Source organism: Poecilia reticulata, chromosome 19, assembly GCF_904066995.2.
Source record: "Poecilia reticulata chromosome 19, P_reticulata-male-v2, whole genome shotgun sequence".
NCBI lineage: Eukaryota > Metazoa > Chordata > Actinopteri > Cyprinodontiformes > Poeciliidae > Poecilia > Poecilia reticulata.
In genome coordinates this window covers 15,587,502-15,601,855 of record NC_088848.1, presented here as the reverse complement: position 1 = coordinate 15,601,855, position 14,354 = coordinate 15,587,502, and the positions used below count along the sequence as shown (strand labels likewise).

The 14,354-nt window shown below is 40.5% G+C and overlaps 1 protein-coding gene across 1 annotated transcript; it reads right to left on the bottom strand.

Moving 5' to 3' along the window:
- Nucleotides 1-1,205: 1,205 nt before the first annotated feature.
- LOC103481751 (zinc metalloproteinase-disintegrin-like protein H4 subunit A) lies at nucleotides 1,206-14,120 on the bottom strand. Its single transcript, XM_008437476.3, has 23 exons — nucleotides 13,963-14,120; nucleotides 11,215-11,321; nucleotides 9,584-9,657; nucleotides 9,428-9,503; nucleotides 9,067-9,143; nucleotides 8,572-8,773; nucleotides 8,154-8,219; nucleotides 7,603-7,665; nucleotides 7,358-7,527; nucleotides 7,188-7,269; nucleotides 6,970-7,109; nucleotides 6,684-6,870; nucleotides 6,169-6,258; nucleotides 5,710-5,908; nucleotides 5,520-5,622; nucleotides 5,254-5,419; nucleotides 5,083-5,163; nucleotides 4,765-4,849; nucleotides 4,406-4,529; nucleotides 4,180-4,339; nucleotides 4,056-4,103; nucleotides 3,443-3,490; nucleotides 1,206-2,568 (listed from the first exon to the last, which is right to left on the bottom strand). The coding sequence occupies exons 1-23, from the start codon at nucleotides 14,003-14,005 to the stop codon at nucleotides 2,446-2,448; spliced, it is 2,514 nt and encodes an 837-aa protein (XP_008435698.1). The 5' UTR covers nucleotides 14,006-14,120; the 3' UTR covers nucleotides 1,206-2,445.
- Between the last annotated feature and the right edge of the window lie 234 nt (nucleotides 14,121-14,354).

The following is a 14,354-nucleotide window of genomic DNA, read 5'->3' as shown; positions in this document are numbered from 1 at the left end:
CGGCATTTTCATGGTCTTACCAGAGCTACGAACCCGAGTTTCTTTTTTGTTGTTACATTTACTCAAATAATAACTTTATATGACCCCTAGACGATTCAAAGGGACAGTTAAATTTTTATTTTAAGTTCCCATAGTGGAAAGCTTTCTTTTCTTTTTTTTCTGCTGTAGAGGGAGAAAATGAGTGAGAAGTTCTTTAGAGGGGAGGCAGATTTAATGTAGACGAAAATAGGAGAACTTTTTCACAATTATTGGACTTTAATTAAAGCTAGAGCAGATTGTAACTGGAGAGGAGCCCGTATTTATGACAGGGTGTTCAACGTGTTATGGTAAAAAAATAATAAATATTCCACACTGATACGGAAAGATCCCACGTTGGGACTCAAACGCAGAACCTTCTAAATGTAAAGGGGGGGAAAAGCTCAGAAATGTTTAAATCAGTGCGATCACAATTATTCCAACAATACTGTAAAAATAAATGCGACTTCATTTTTATGTCTTTGTTCAGCTTTTTTCATGTAATTTTATTTAATTATGATTTTAATATTTATGCTAAATGTTATCCACAAATAAACTTTCCTCACAAGTGTAAGGAAATCTAAAGAGGTTCCTGCATCTATAAGCTTATGATTATTACAAAGTTTTATACAGATTCACGGTCTGTTTAATAACTTTATAAAACTGGTTAAAAAGAATGAAGTCATGAGCAGTAATCTAAAACCTGGTCTCCTCCTTTCTCCTTCACATTTTTATTGATCTGTGTTTTTATGCTATGGTGCCTTTATTTTCTTTATTATTAGTAATGACCTTCCCTAAAGCGAAGGAACTCCCCTTTGGCGTTTTTTGGCGTTTTTTATACGTCTCAGAACGAAGGCAGCTGTTTCTCATGAATCACTAAAACGACCATCAGTGACCTCGGTCGTCTATTTCTCCTTTGTTCCGAGTCTTTGCAGTGCTTCAGAGCAGATTCATCTTACAATTTTTACCAAAATCCTGCAGCCGCTTATTCTAATCTTGATGTAAATAAAATAAAGTGAGATCATTGGCTTCCTCTCTAACGCCTCTCTAAACTCACAGTCTGTTAACTGAAACTGATGCCGTTTGTGGCTAAAAGAAGACTGCCAGGTTGTGTAATAAACATCTTGCAACAACTGTTTCACCTAAAGTGTGAATGTTTACTTCGTAGGAAAAATTGCACAATTTTCAAGTGAACTTAAGTGCACTTTATTTGTTGCCAACAACAACAAAAAAAGGTTTTCACATTCAATCTGTCATTTATTTTACAGACTACAAAGAAAAAACTAAACATATTTGGTGTTTTGGTAGCAAAGTTATGACTTCACGTGTCCTCTGGCTGTTGCCGTGGAGACAGCAGTGCTTTAAATATAAGTCAAAAGTCGCAGAGAAGCAAAACATTAAAGACACAAGGCTCATCTGAGCCGTGTAAAGCCTCCCATACACAGGTACCATTCATCAGCTTTCAAGTACAAAACGTAGAAAACATGTAGACTGGCTTTGAGTGAAGTTCACAGACTGGACATTAATTTATGAAAGTAAAACAAAAGAAAGAGGGTATAAAAAAAAAAGAATTTTTGTTTTTAATTGGAAGCCATTATTGAGGTTTTACGTTTGTGGCGTCGAATCTTTCAGAATTAGACTTTCTGAGTCAGACTTTGTCTCAAGCGGAGGAGTCGTTTAAATGAGCAGGAGATGAACGGGTGGATTGGCGCCGTCAAGGTGAATAAGAGTTTAATCAAAAAGCAGCGCTTGATAAACCAGTCTGCGTTCTGACCCTCGTCTTAAGAGATATGGGTCAAGGTTGGAAGACGCCAGAGTCCAGATAAAAAACCAGTCCGATCTGTAGAGCGGTGGACTCGGCCGTAGAGACGAGGTCAGGAGGACCGGGGAGCGAGTGGGAGCAGAACTGCTGCTGATCAGGCATCTGACCAGGACACCTTTATGTAGAGGTTTTATTTAGAGGTTTTGAAAATATTCAATGAGACCCGCCTGCCCCGAGTCTCTGTTATTTAGAGACATTAGAAAAGCAGGTTATAGTTAAAGTTTTCATCTGATCTGACAGCAGCGTCCAAAGAGACACATAGTAAGAATAAGAGGCCTTCAGAATAAAAGTAAAAATAAAAAAAGGCCATATACTTTTATAAAAATGAACCCTAAAGGGAACATAAATAAATTTACTACATTTCTTACAACTACACTAATGTGAAATAAATACAAAAAATCAAAATAAAAAAATCAAAGTGCATGTTGGTATTTAATGTAAAAATGTAGAAAAGAGTTTTTTTGTTCTTTGCAAACAGAGTAAAAACATCACAGTTGTACAGCAGCTGTGCAACTGTTAGCCTTGAGTTGTTAAAAGTTATTTGAACTTTAGCTTCTCCATCATCGGTGGGCCGCGTGTGTTTTCAACCCATCAGACTGACCAGAACGTCACGCAGGTCTGATGAAGTGAGGCTTCGCCTGCGGCGGAGGAGGAGGCTTGAATCTGGCAACCCGAGGAGGGGAGGGTTTGACCGGAGGTACGGCTGGAGGACGTGGTTTGGTTCCTTGATTCTGAAAATCAAAATAGAGATTTTAATTAGCTTCTTGTGCCAGTTAAAAACTATCTGAACCAGTTTCTCTTGCGTCTGAAGTGCCTTTAAGTGAAACACTTTATGTTAGAGAGAACCAAACCGTGAAGTGTAATTGCTTTTACTTTGACAGACCTATAAAAAGGAAACTACATCAGGTAAATTACAATAAAAGGAGTTTAATTGTGTTGCTCACATCCAAAAATTCACCTAAAATCTCAAATAGACTAAACGGACAAACAGAAGCACTTCTTCCACAATGCTCAGGTTTCATGTCAGACTGTGAACCTCTAATAAATTAAAAGTATAAAGTATTCATTCCCTCACTCATCTGATCAGACTGTGCTTGACCCCGAACACCACCTGGTGGTGGCAGCATCATGCTGAGGGATGCTTTTCTTGATCAGTGACATGGAAGATGGGTGAAGATCAATGCACTGAAATACTGAAAGAAAACTCTTTACTGGTGTTTAAATATGTTCTCCATCCAATTATGTGACAGAATATGAAAATACTTCAGAGGTTTTTGTTGCTTTCTTTGGTTTTTTATTGTGTGTTTTTTTTAAAAAATCTGATTTAATGTAAAAACGTACAAGAAGCTGCTGTGGGAGTAGCTGCAGTCACTTCTGGACTTCCAACTTTTCTATTTTAAAGTAAATCAGTCCTCAGGTTTTTGCGTGGGCAGCTAAACGCAACACTAACACGTTTCCTGTAATTACTCTGTTTCCTCCCACAGAGGGAGGAAACGGAGGAAAGTTTGCCTTGAATGATTCGCTGCGACGTCGCGGCAGACGGAGGATCTGAGCAGCAGCAGTTGGACGTTCACCGAGACGCAGCTGAACTTCAAACAGACTCACCTGCGGTTTATTCAGAGATAAAGGTTTGGATGGAGGTACGGGTTTCATCTGTGGTGAAGAGTAAAAGAAAAACACTTTAGTTTTGTTTGTTTTTTTGTCTCACTTTTAATAAATATAGATGCTCAAGAAAATACATATTGAACCTAAGACGTTGCTAAAATGCAATAAGTTGTTTTTAGCTTTATGATGTTCAAAAGACAGCACTAAGTCGACAAAGCAAGAGAACTAAAACATTTTGTTTGTAAGGCGCCAACTTATCAGAACAGAGAGGAGAAATGATAACTTTATCTTGCGCTACAATGTGTTTCCCAGTATTAACATATTATTTTAGGTTATGTGATGTCGGAGCATTTTTGAAGCCTTTTAAATGAAGTGCTTAAAGGTTTTTGTTAAGATAACGGTAGAGAGAATGACAGTGTGCCGTCACCGTCCTGTCCAATAGACACAACATCTCTCTCTCCTCTCTGGACACAGATAGCCACCATCTTTTATTTACATCGTCTTTTGAACTCCGGATGAGATCTAAGGCTTCAGCTGCTGATTCCAAATGCGATCCTGAGTCTGAATTATGCATTAAATCTCTCAGAAAGATTAAAACCAGCAGCAGGCTCACCGGGTCGGTCTCTGAGGTGCAGGAAACTGAAGAGCGTTTGGGAGGAGGCTGGAGAACAACAAGGAGTCGGTTACTTTGGGTTAAAGAAATATACTTTTTATTATGCGGATAAACACGAGCGCACCTGTGGAGAAGGTCTGCAGGGAGTCATGGCAACAACCAGAGGGCTGCAGACCCGAGAGGAGGTGGACTCCATCAGAGTGGGCTGGCTGATCTCGGGTCTGTCTCTGACGGCTTTTTCCTGGAACACGGGGTTCGGTTTACCAGGAGGTGACTGTTTCTTCCTGTGAAAGCGAGATTCAGTCAGCAGGGAGGGTAACAACCGAATGTTCACAGAGGAGACGATCTACCTCTTATACATGTGTCTGTTCCTTATGTTGCTCTTCTTGCAGCACATCAGTCCTGCAATCACCAGAGCGACGACCAGCAGGGTCGAGATCCCTGCACACACCCCAGCTATCATCACAGTCTGACCTGCAGGCCGGAAAAAGAAAATACACTCTGATGTCATTTATTTCTCTCTCTCCAAGTATTAAACAACATTCTTCACAGACTCTCTGTTGATGTATATTGTTTTTCTACAATCATTAACTACTTTTAGTTGGTCTTTCATATAAATCTATGTAAAACTCATTGAGGTTTGTGGCTGCAGGACGACAAAATATGAGCATGGGTCTGGTCAAAAAGTGGCAGAAATGTGAAAGTTCACCTTTAGGTATGTCTGCATATTTGATGTCACAGTGCGGCGGCGCCCACCCAGGGTTACAGTGGCATTCATGCTTGTGGTTACATACCTAGAAATGAAGTTTTAAAAAACATCTGAAGACGGTTTCCAAACTTTCCAACAGTTCATAAAACTGTTTTATGAACAAGTTTTATGAAAACTGGTTCATAAAACTAAATGAACCACTTTTCATTTAGTTTTATCGTTAGTCATTGTAATTTACTTAATGGCTGGGAAAGGCCTATACGTCCACCTGACATGAGCAAAAGCATAACTGGATTACAGAGACGCTACGAGACGTACCCCGTTGCTGTTGCATTTCTTTGCACAGTCCTCTCTTCTACCGAAAACTGAGACGTCCACACATTTGCTGCTGAGGCAAACCTGCAAACACACGTTTCAGCAAAACAAGTCAAGATCATTTGCATAAAGTGTCTCCTTCCTGAGTTTTTTCTGTTTTTTTTTTTTTTTTACCTTATTGTCTCCACACGTGGTTCCATTCGGCACCATGTCAAAGTTTCTGGCTCTGTCCACCTCGACGAGAACCCGACACGCCGCACCCAACACGTTGAAGACTGCGTGTTTACCTGTGATTGGCTCCTCCCCTCCAACACAAAACATGGACCCGCACTTCCGGTCCCTGCAATGATAAAGACGGCTAAGTTAATCCAAAACCTCTTCAGGATTTAGTCACACTCCTGGCACCTGCAGGCGGTGAACCGATTTGAAACGATGCGTACTGAGGGGAACACTTAATGAAGCTCTGTCCATCCCTCCCACAGTTGGCGCCTTCCTGGCCCCGTTTATTCAGGTCAAAACAAAAATCCGGGCCCTCTTTAGCTCCTGCGAAATGAAACCAAAAGAGCTATATGATTTCGACAATTTGGCAATAAAGTAAACGGTATTTCTCAATGGAAAATACAGAAATACCTTCTCCAAACAGCCTCCAGCAGTGCTTCGCTCTTGTGGGACACTGGCCATCGTAGCAGTAGCCCGGCGCCTGGCTGTAACAAGGCTTGCCGTTCATCTCGAAGCTGTCTTCAGGACAATCCGCTGAGTCACCGCTGCAGTATTCAGGGAGGTCACATGCACCGGCAGCTGTCCGGCAGATGCTGCCAGACACCTTCAGCTGTGGGTTGCAAAACATGCCGGATCGATAAAAACATAAAAAATATTAACCAAAAAAAAAAAAACGCCTCTAAAGAAGATTGGATAAAGATTCCTCCTCAGCGATGTGAAACACTCGTTGCCGCCGACAGATGGATTAAGTCACGATTTGAAAACTGCATTGTGCGTTTAATCTTGTTTTTGTTTTTTTTTTGCGAGCTCAAAGTTGACGTTCTGTTTTTAAGCGTTTAGAATCCGTAAATGCACAGAGAAGTTCAGCACCTGACAGCTTTCGCAGCATTCTCCATGAGCGCATTGAGATCCCTCAGTCAGGCGACACGTTGAGGCGTCGCAGCAGGGATTGATGCATTCCTAGGAAGAAAACGCAAATATGCAACCATCAGAAATTTATAGGATAAAAACATTCAAAATGCTTCTTTCAAGGCTTCAAAACACTGAGCTTCAATGATGAAACTATTTAATGTATATTTACTTGATGATTTCATCGACGGCATTTGACTAAATCTAATGTTTATTGCTTGCTACATAATTGGTGACTGTATTGTGTTTTTTATAACATAAAGCACTTTGAACTGTTGAAAGGTGCTACATAGATAAACTTCTTGTGAGTTTTTGTGAGTTATTTACGTTAAATAACTCACATGTCGGTATGGAGCTGACTAAAAAGACATGGGATTTCTGTCAGGACAGTCAAACTGAAGACGAATGGATTCCTGTCATCATTTCCCTCTTTCATTAAGAATATCAGCCGTAACCTCAGAGTTGAAGGTTTTTACCTCTGCTGTGCCACAGTCACACTCCTCTCCACGGTCCAGCAGGCCATTACCGCAGCGGGGGCCCAATGCGATGGTGCTGATGCGGCCTGGTGGGTCCAGGCAGCTGGGCTGAGCGCGCTCCATGAACTGAGCGAGTTGCTGGATGCTACAGTCGCTGAAAAAGTCTGGGAAGCCGTGGCCTCCAACACTGAGCGGGAGGCGAACACAGGAGAGTTAGCTAAGGCTTTAAACGTCAAGAAATCAAGAAATAAGCTGATAAAAGAGTTTTAACATCATTTGCTCTTACTTGAGCTTTTCAGTCATTACACAGTTGTTGCTGTAAGCTGGACCACACACACACCCCGCAGCATCGTGGGACATGCCGAAGCTATGCCCCATCTCGTGAGCAATGGTGGAGGCGAGGCCAAGCGGGTTACTATGGTGATCCTACGGCAGAGATGGAGATTTGATGCTTTCAAACGTAAAAACAAAATGCTGCCGATTTGCTTCTGCTGTCACACCCACCTGATTGACTCCCCCAGAGTTCACAGTGCACATGGCGAACTTATTAGCCAGTCCGACTGTGTCGTCAGAAAAGTCTTTGCCCCTGTGGAAAACCAGAGGCTGACATTAGCTCAAACTGCGAGTCAAAGATTTAAACGTCTGCAGTATTTGCTCCCCCCGGCGGCCCTCACGTCACAAGCTGGACGTTATCATGCTGCGCTCTCTTCAAGAGGTCGGCCTGGCGCCACACCATCAAGTTCTCCAGAGTTCTGTCCGGGTCTCCGTCCACGACGACGAGATCTTTGTAGGGCCAAATCTCCAAGCCCACCAGCATGATGCGGATGTTGACGGAGCGGTACAGCTGCAGGCGGAGCAGAGCAAACGTTCAGAAACGGACAGAAACGATTACGTTTCAAACAGCTGGAAACAAACATACCTTATCGATGTGATTCACAACACCGAGAATACGCGACCGGGTATCATCTCGATACTGTTTGACCTGCAAAAGGAGGGGGAAAAAAAATATTGTCACGATTTGTTTTCCTAAAGACGTACAGACTTAAAGCTAGGAGCCAAACTTTTCTGTAAAACCCAACAAATTTCCTAAACATATAGTTTGTTACCTATGGGACAATATTTCATGGTCAGCCTTTCTATTGGTTTTGGTACTTGGTTATTAAAATGTGATTAAATCAATTTTCACATCACAAAAGACATCACACTACTTAGCAGAGTTCTTCTGAGTACATCCATTCGTATCTATCCTGTTGAGTTTTCCTTTTTTCTTGCGTTTATGACACATTTCTTTCCTTACTAAAGCCAATTAACCAGCTGTTTTCTTCTGCTTTGTGATGCAATCAACCCACAGACACACAAGGCAGATTGTGGATTCATTTTCTCCAGCATGCTTCGTTTATTACTCTTGGCATCCGTCCGCTCATAAAACACGAGTTGCAACAAGACGGTGTCTTTAATCAACATGCTCACCTCGGTGCTGTCCACCACAACGTACAGCTCCACAAACTTCTGAGGCCCTGGTGGCGATTTTGTTCTCTGAACAAAAAAAAGTTTCATATTTTAAATTGCTTCATATTGAGAAACAAAAACAAGACAATGTGTTTTAGAAAGACTCTGCGATACTTAGAGAAAGTGCAAAAACTCTTAGTGTAGGCTCCATCTACAGCCTGCACCGTAAACGTTAAAAGTTCAGGACGAAGCAGTGAGAAAAACACTCAAACGGGGTTTGTTTGGAAAAGATAAACCAGAAAGAAAATCATCCGCCATCATACATTATCAGATCTCCCTATAACATACTGTATATCGTTTCAAATTTTAAAAGGTAAATCAAACCAGCCTCTAGCAAACCAGTTGCTACATTTCCAATTCCAGGGAGCAAAAGACGAACCCATGATCTGGATCTGAAGAGGCCTTCTGGCTGAGGGTTCGGCTCCTGGTTCTGGTCCCGATCAAACAACACTGAGGCGTTAGAAGAGAAGCCGGCCCCGGGCGCCTTCAGGTGCTCCCATCTGTAGACGGCGTGCTCTTCGTCCGCAGTCTGTCCCAGAGGCTCGATCAAGTAAACCTGCCGCCGGACTCTCAGAAAGCCGCTGGCGCCAACACAGGAAACAGCAGCAGGAATTAGAAATGTAAACATGCCTTTTGGACAAACTGTCCACATAAAGGCAAGAAAAAAAAATCTGATGCTAAAAAGTGACACATAAGATATTTGCAGAACTAAATACAACAAGATATTTTAAAAAAACAACAACAACAACAATGAAACTAGAGAAGATGACAAAATATGAATAAACACATTTCTAAAGCACTCTCGGTAATTTTCAGCTTTGAGTAAGAGACGAAATGCAACCAGGAAGAGCCAGGTCGTGAGAATGTGCTTCACCTGATGCCCGAACAGATTCCCACGCTGACCGACGAGTCGGCCTCACCTTGAACATGTCCGTGGTAGAAGCAGTGTTCCTGCAAGGAAACATCATTAACAAAGAGCCTCTTTGTTTTCCACATCCATAAAATCCTGAGTTGCATGTTTGGAAGGCTGCATTTTTATTACGATGGGTCACTTGAGGACAATCTGAGGTCCAGTACTAATATTTATAGACAAGCATTTTGCATATTTGCACAAGAGATCAGAATTGCGCAACTCAGGAAACTTCTCGAGGCGTTAACTGATATGATATGGAAAATCTACACTGAAAATCTACACTAAAATAATACTCTCTAAAATGACCATAAATAGGTTGTACCTCATTTGGTGATGTCGTCACCCTTTTTCCATCTTCTGAGTAAAATGTTTCAGTGTAGCTTTCACCAATAAGATTCCTGTAAACAGAATGAAAGATCCGCTTGTCATTTTAGCAGCGGTGCAAGCTGAGACGCTTTAGTGGGAATCTGATATTTGCCTGTTCTTTTCCAGATGAACAGAGTGGTTCCTGCCTTCGATCATCAGGTCATACTGAACCGCGCCAGGATAAAGCTGCAGAAGGTATAATCATGGATTACTGAAGAGATTTTTAAGTTACGTAAAATCACCCATATGACTGTAGCCATTTAAATGCTAAATTGAGTACTGGGGATGTTTTTTTGTTTGCTTTTTTTCCCTCTCACTGAAGATGAATAGATCTATGAATGTGATCACTTTGTTGGTGATGTATTGACTGATTTTCAACAGCTTTGCTACAAAAAAATGGATTCAGTGTATTCAAGGAGCCTGTTAAACCGTTCGTGGAGTCAACAATTTTACTTTTACGACATCATATGATTCTTTATCAGATCTCGCCGGATTCTTTACATCCTGGATCTCACAGTTTATTAAAGCCTCCGGGTGATTCTGTACCGGGGTCTTTCCCAGCGAGCGAGACAGAGAGTCGTGTCTTTGTGGCTTTGAGGTTCTGCTCTGCCAGAGCGCCAAGCGGCAGTCTGGGGAACCCGTCCCTCTTCTGAGTATCAGACTGGTGTCATCTGAGGATGCTCTTGCTTTTTCAGGGGACTTATGCGTCCATTTGGGTAATGACTGGAGTCAAACTGGAGTGGCGTGTTTTGAACAGCCTGATCTGACCCGTATCTGCTGGGTTGTCCATAACCAGGCTTTGTACAGGGGGCATCTTAAGCCAAAGGTCACTGACTGACTTTGCAGTTGCCTCACATATTTTTAGTTTCAGATTAAATTATGTTGTCTATGAGTGATGAATGGAGCAAGAGATGGATAGATGACGGATCTGAGCAGGGCTGAAATAACTAATCAGGTTAATTGTGATGGATTGATTATGGAAATAATCAACTAATTTAATAATTGATTAATCGTTAACTGGATTATACAGAGTCAAAAAAAAGGTCCTTTGCTAAGAAAAAAAAAAAGAAGCATATTCAGAGCAATAAAACAGGCCAAGACTTTACAAAATATACATTACACATTTTGCGTTTAAGATAAAAGCCTGTTTGTCTGTAAATATGTTTTATTCAAAACTCCTCAAGTGGCAGTTTTAGTTTTATCTGGTTCAAATTCACAGGCAACAAAATGCGTAATTTTTATTTTTATTTTACAAGGTAATTTATCTGTCGCATCTTTCAAAGTATTTCTAATATTGCATAGAAAATGCTTAAGTGGTCATTTAAAATCTGAGGAATGCGCCAGTTTTTATTGGATTTATTGATTAATCGTCAGAATAATGAACAGATTAATTGATATAATTGTTAGTTGCAGTGCTAGTAGACTGGGACATTATCTACATAAATTTGGATGGTCTGCTGTGATGAAGGAAGAACTCAGCTGAATGATAAAGCTCTTAATTTACATCACCTAAGCTCGAACTAGTCTCAAGAATCTGATCAGGATGCGACCAAAGCGTTGCTCTTTGAAGGTTTTCCTGTTCTAATGGAAGGACAGAAATCACCAGAGGGGTGTGACTGTACTTGAACCTGGCAGCCATGGGTAAACAAATGTGACAAAAACAAGACCAGAAATCCCTACATATGACAGAGAAATATTTCCCAGTTCCAACAGCAGACTGATGAACAGGTGAGGCGATCTCACCTGGTTGTCCTGAAGGCTCCTGGCCCGTCTCTCGTGACGTCTCTGAGGCCGGACCACTTCGTACTGCTGGACGTGAGACAGCTGCCCTGAGCCGTGCAAGACAAAACCTGGAAACCACAAATGCAGGCCGCTGCGTCTCAGTACATCAGAACGGCATGGAAAAAGTTTGTGTTTCAATACTTAAAAAGGCAAAATGTTTAGATTTTATGAATTTAAACCCAGAGAGAAATAATTCAAGACGTTATTGCAGGGGTCCCCAAACTTTTTCCTGTGAGGGCCACATAACTTTTCCCTTCTCTGGTGGGGGGCCGGAGTCTGTTTGTAACAGAATAAGTGTTACACGTTTATCACCTGCACTGTCGGAAATTGTTGGGGTGGGGGGCCGGGGGGGGGATAAGCATTTCTCGATTGATTTTTACCCAGAAAGCACATGGGCAAAAACCGTTAGTGAAACGGTCACTGGGACTGACTAGTATATATTTCATTGAGAGAAACCTGGAATGCGGCGTTCATAACCAACATGTGTGTTCATCTGCTCTACCGCTAGCAAACAACCGTACTGAACATGAAAGTCAAGCAGTTCCCTAAAAGTCCAACAGATGGCAGCAATGCGCCATGCAAAACAAAACACCCACAGTTTACAGGACACACCTCCTGCTAAAGAGCCCCCTGGTGGTTGAAGAAAAATCCACATATAAACCGGAAAATACAATATATGAAATGTGGCGGCGGGCCTAATCCGGCCCGCGAGCCGTAGCTTGGGGACCACTGCGTTATTGTATTCAGTTTTGATGGATTTGCCTAACAGCTAATGGAAACACATAGTTAGACCAATAAATCATGTTTTATTTCAGATGTGCTAACCTGTTGAAAAGTAGATCTGGATACCGACCAGAATTTGCACTCAGCAATTAGTCAGGAACATTTCACCTTTTCCTTGCACTTAACTTTTCATTAATATAATACTAGAAATTACCTACTGTTCTAGTAATGTTTGCCAATTCATTTTTTTTTGCCAACAAATTTTTAGCAGCTAATTTTCTTTTTTTGTCTTTGTTATAAAAACAGTAAAGTCCTGCTTTAATTAAATTAAATTCAAAAATACTTTATTTATCCCAAAGGGAAATTAAAATGTTATCATAACTCATATGAATGAAGTATCTTCAGAGTCTTATGACTGAAGACTGACAGCTCAATTTCTGGGCAGCAGAGACAACATTCCACAATATTATGTCCTGGATGATACTGTCTGTTGTTGACGAGCACTGCTAATCCACCTCATTTGCTTTTGTTGCTTCTCTTTAAGTCTCTGCCTGGTTAGAAAGCCAAGCAGTGAGACATCAGAATAGGAAATATGATCCTCATTCATTATGATTGATGGCTTGAACTTCCTCCTTCTCTCTCCTCTCTTTGGTTCTGCGCTGTATCCAGGTAGCCTCCTTGCGTTTTGGGGGGTCATAGTTCAGATATTACTTGAGCTTTTGAGATGCTAATCAGCTGCTGCTCCCAGGTGTAAAAACAATACATTGTTACAACGGTTATAACAACTGTACTAAAGCAAAGAAGTAAGAGCAAAAATTTGTACAGCTGCACAGCATCCAAAACTATTGGGAATAATTGTACGAACATGGAATGACTCAACCAAAAAAAAAAAAAGTCTGGGAAAAAGAACAAATCAGACAACAGATCTGTTCCAACATGCAGCCACTACAAGCGACGCCATGCTAGAAATGATTGCTCAATATCAGCAATGAAAAAAAAACACTCAATGTTGTTCTTTTTCTTAGTTTATAATAGTTGTGAAATAATAATAAAAAAAAAAATTAATGTGTACTGGAAGGTCAAAGCCTCAGAATTTTTTTTTTATCTAGTAGAGTATTAAACCAGAAATAAGAGCTTAGTTTTCTGTTTGGGTGGTTTTCAGTTATTATGTAGTCATGGTAAAAAGAGAAGTTAAATTGTTGCCTTGCAACTGTTGAGAAAAAAAAAGATGCTAAGACTTTCTAAAATTTGATGAATTCCGTTTTGCAGAGGAACATGTAAATTCTAGACTTTTAGTAGGAAAAATAGCCCAAAATGCTCTTTTGTAGAAGTTGCTGAACATTTGCTTGTATTGTTGACAGCCTGCTCATAACATACCTCAGGATAAAACTGTTTTTAATGAGTTAGTTAAGACTCAAGGGACTATAGACGTCCAGGAAGCCAAAAATCTTTATAAACGGGGGAAATGATAGCTAAATTGAACGAAGTAGTTAGTTACAATATCATCTGTTTATGCTGCACAGAAAAGCAACCTTTTACAGCTAAAACTGCGCCGCGATAACCTGCTTGAGGTGGAGCTGTTTTGTTCTCACCAAAATTAAAATAAAAGCGAGTATTTTCATATAAGTTTGTAATGTTTTATGATGCATATTTAAATAGTTTAAAAAGTAGTAAAATTATCGATACATTAAATGGGAAAAAACTTTAAGTGTTGTGTTGCTTATCTTTATCTACTGCCAACATATGTTTAGCACAAGTGAAAACATTTTAAAAAATGACGCATAACAACCTAAAACTAATGCCCAATGTGTATTTCAGAACTTTTTACCTGGTATTCAAAACTTTATTTTACTTAAAATTCTTAACCTTTTGCTACAGAATACTATTTAGAACATTTTAGCTAAAAGGCTCCATTAGCCGAAAGGTTATCCGAGTCTAACTTTTTTACGTTTCTTTTTCTGGTTCAGTAAAATAAATAAAACTTACCCCAGATCAGGCACAGAGACAGCATGTTCTCCCCGACGAACATAGACGCCTGCCTGCCGACAGCCTCCCTACTCTCGGGTAACTTTGCCGTGAATCATCGCTGAGGCTCCGCCTGAAGTGACTCCATCAGTCATTTGCCGAAACCGTTACAAGACGATGGGTCACTTCCGGCAAATAACATTTCAAAATAAAACCAAAACTGTTCTTACAAAAACAAGGTATTACTGTTCTACTCTATGTACAGACCCATGTAATATTTAGGATATCGTTAAAAATGGTATTTATTTCAATAACTAAGCTCACTATGTGAGATACATTACATATATCAGTTACTTACTGACTGATGTTTTCAAGTCTTTATTTCTGTTATTATGGTTTTCTGCTTACAACCA

Excerpts from the sequence above, each read along its gene's own strand:
- LOC103481751 (XM_008437476.3), bottom strand. The coding sequence starts at position 14,005 with ATGTTCGTCGGGGAGAACATGCTGTCTCTGTGCCTGATCTGGG. Across the intron at positions 5,623-5,709 it reads CTGGAGGCTGTTTGGAGAAG|GAGCTAAAGAGGGCCCGGAT; the intron begins GTATTTCTGTAT and ends TTCATTTCGCAG. Across the intron at positions 5,420-5,519 it reads TTCATTAAGTGTTCCCCTCA|GGACCGGAAGTGCGGGTCCA; the intron begins GTACGCATCGTT and ends TTATCATTGCAG.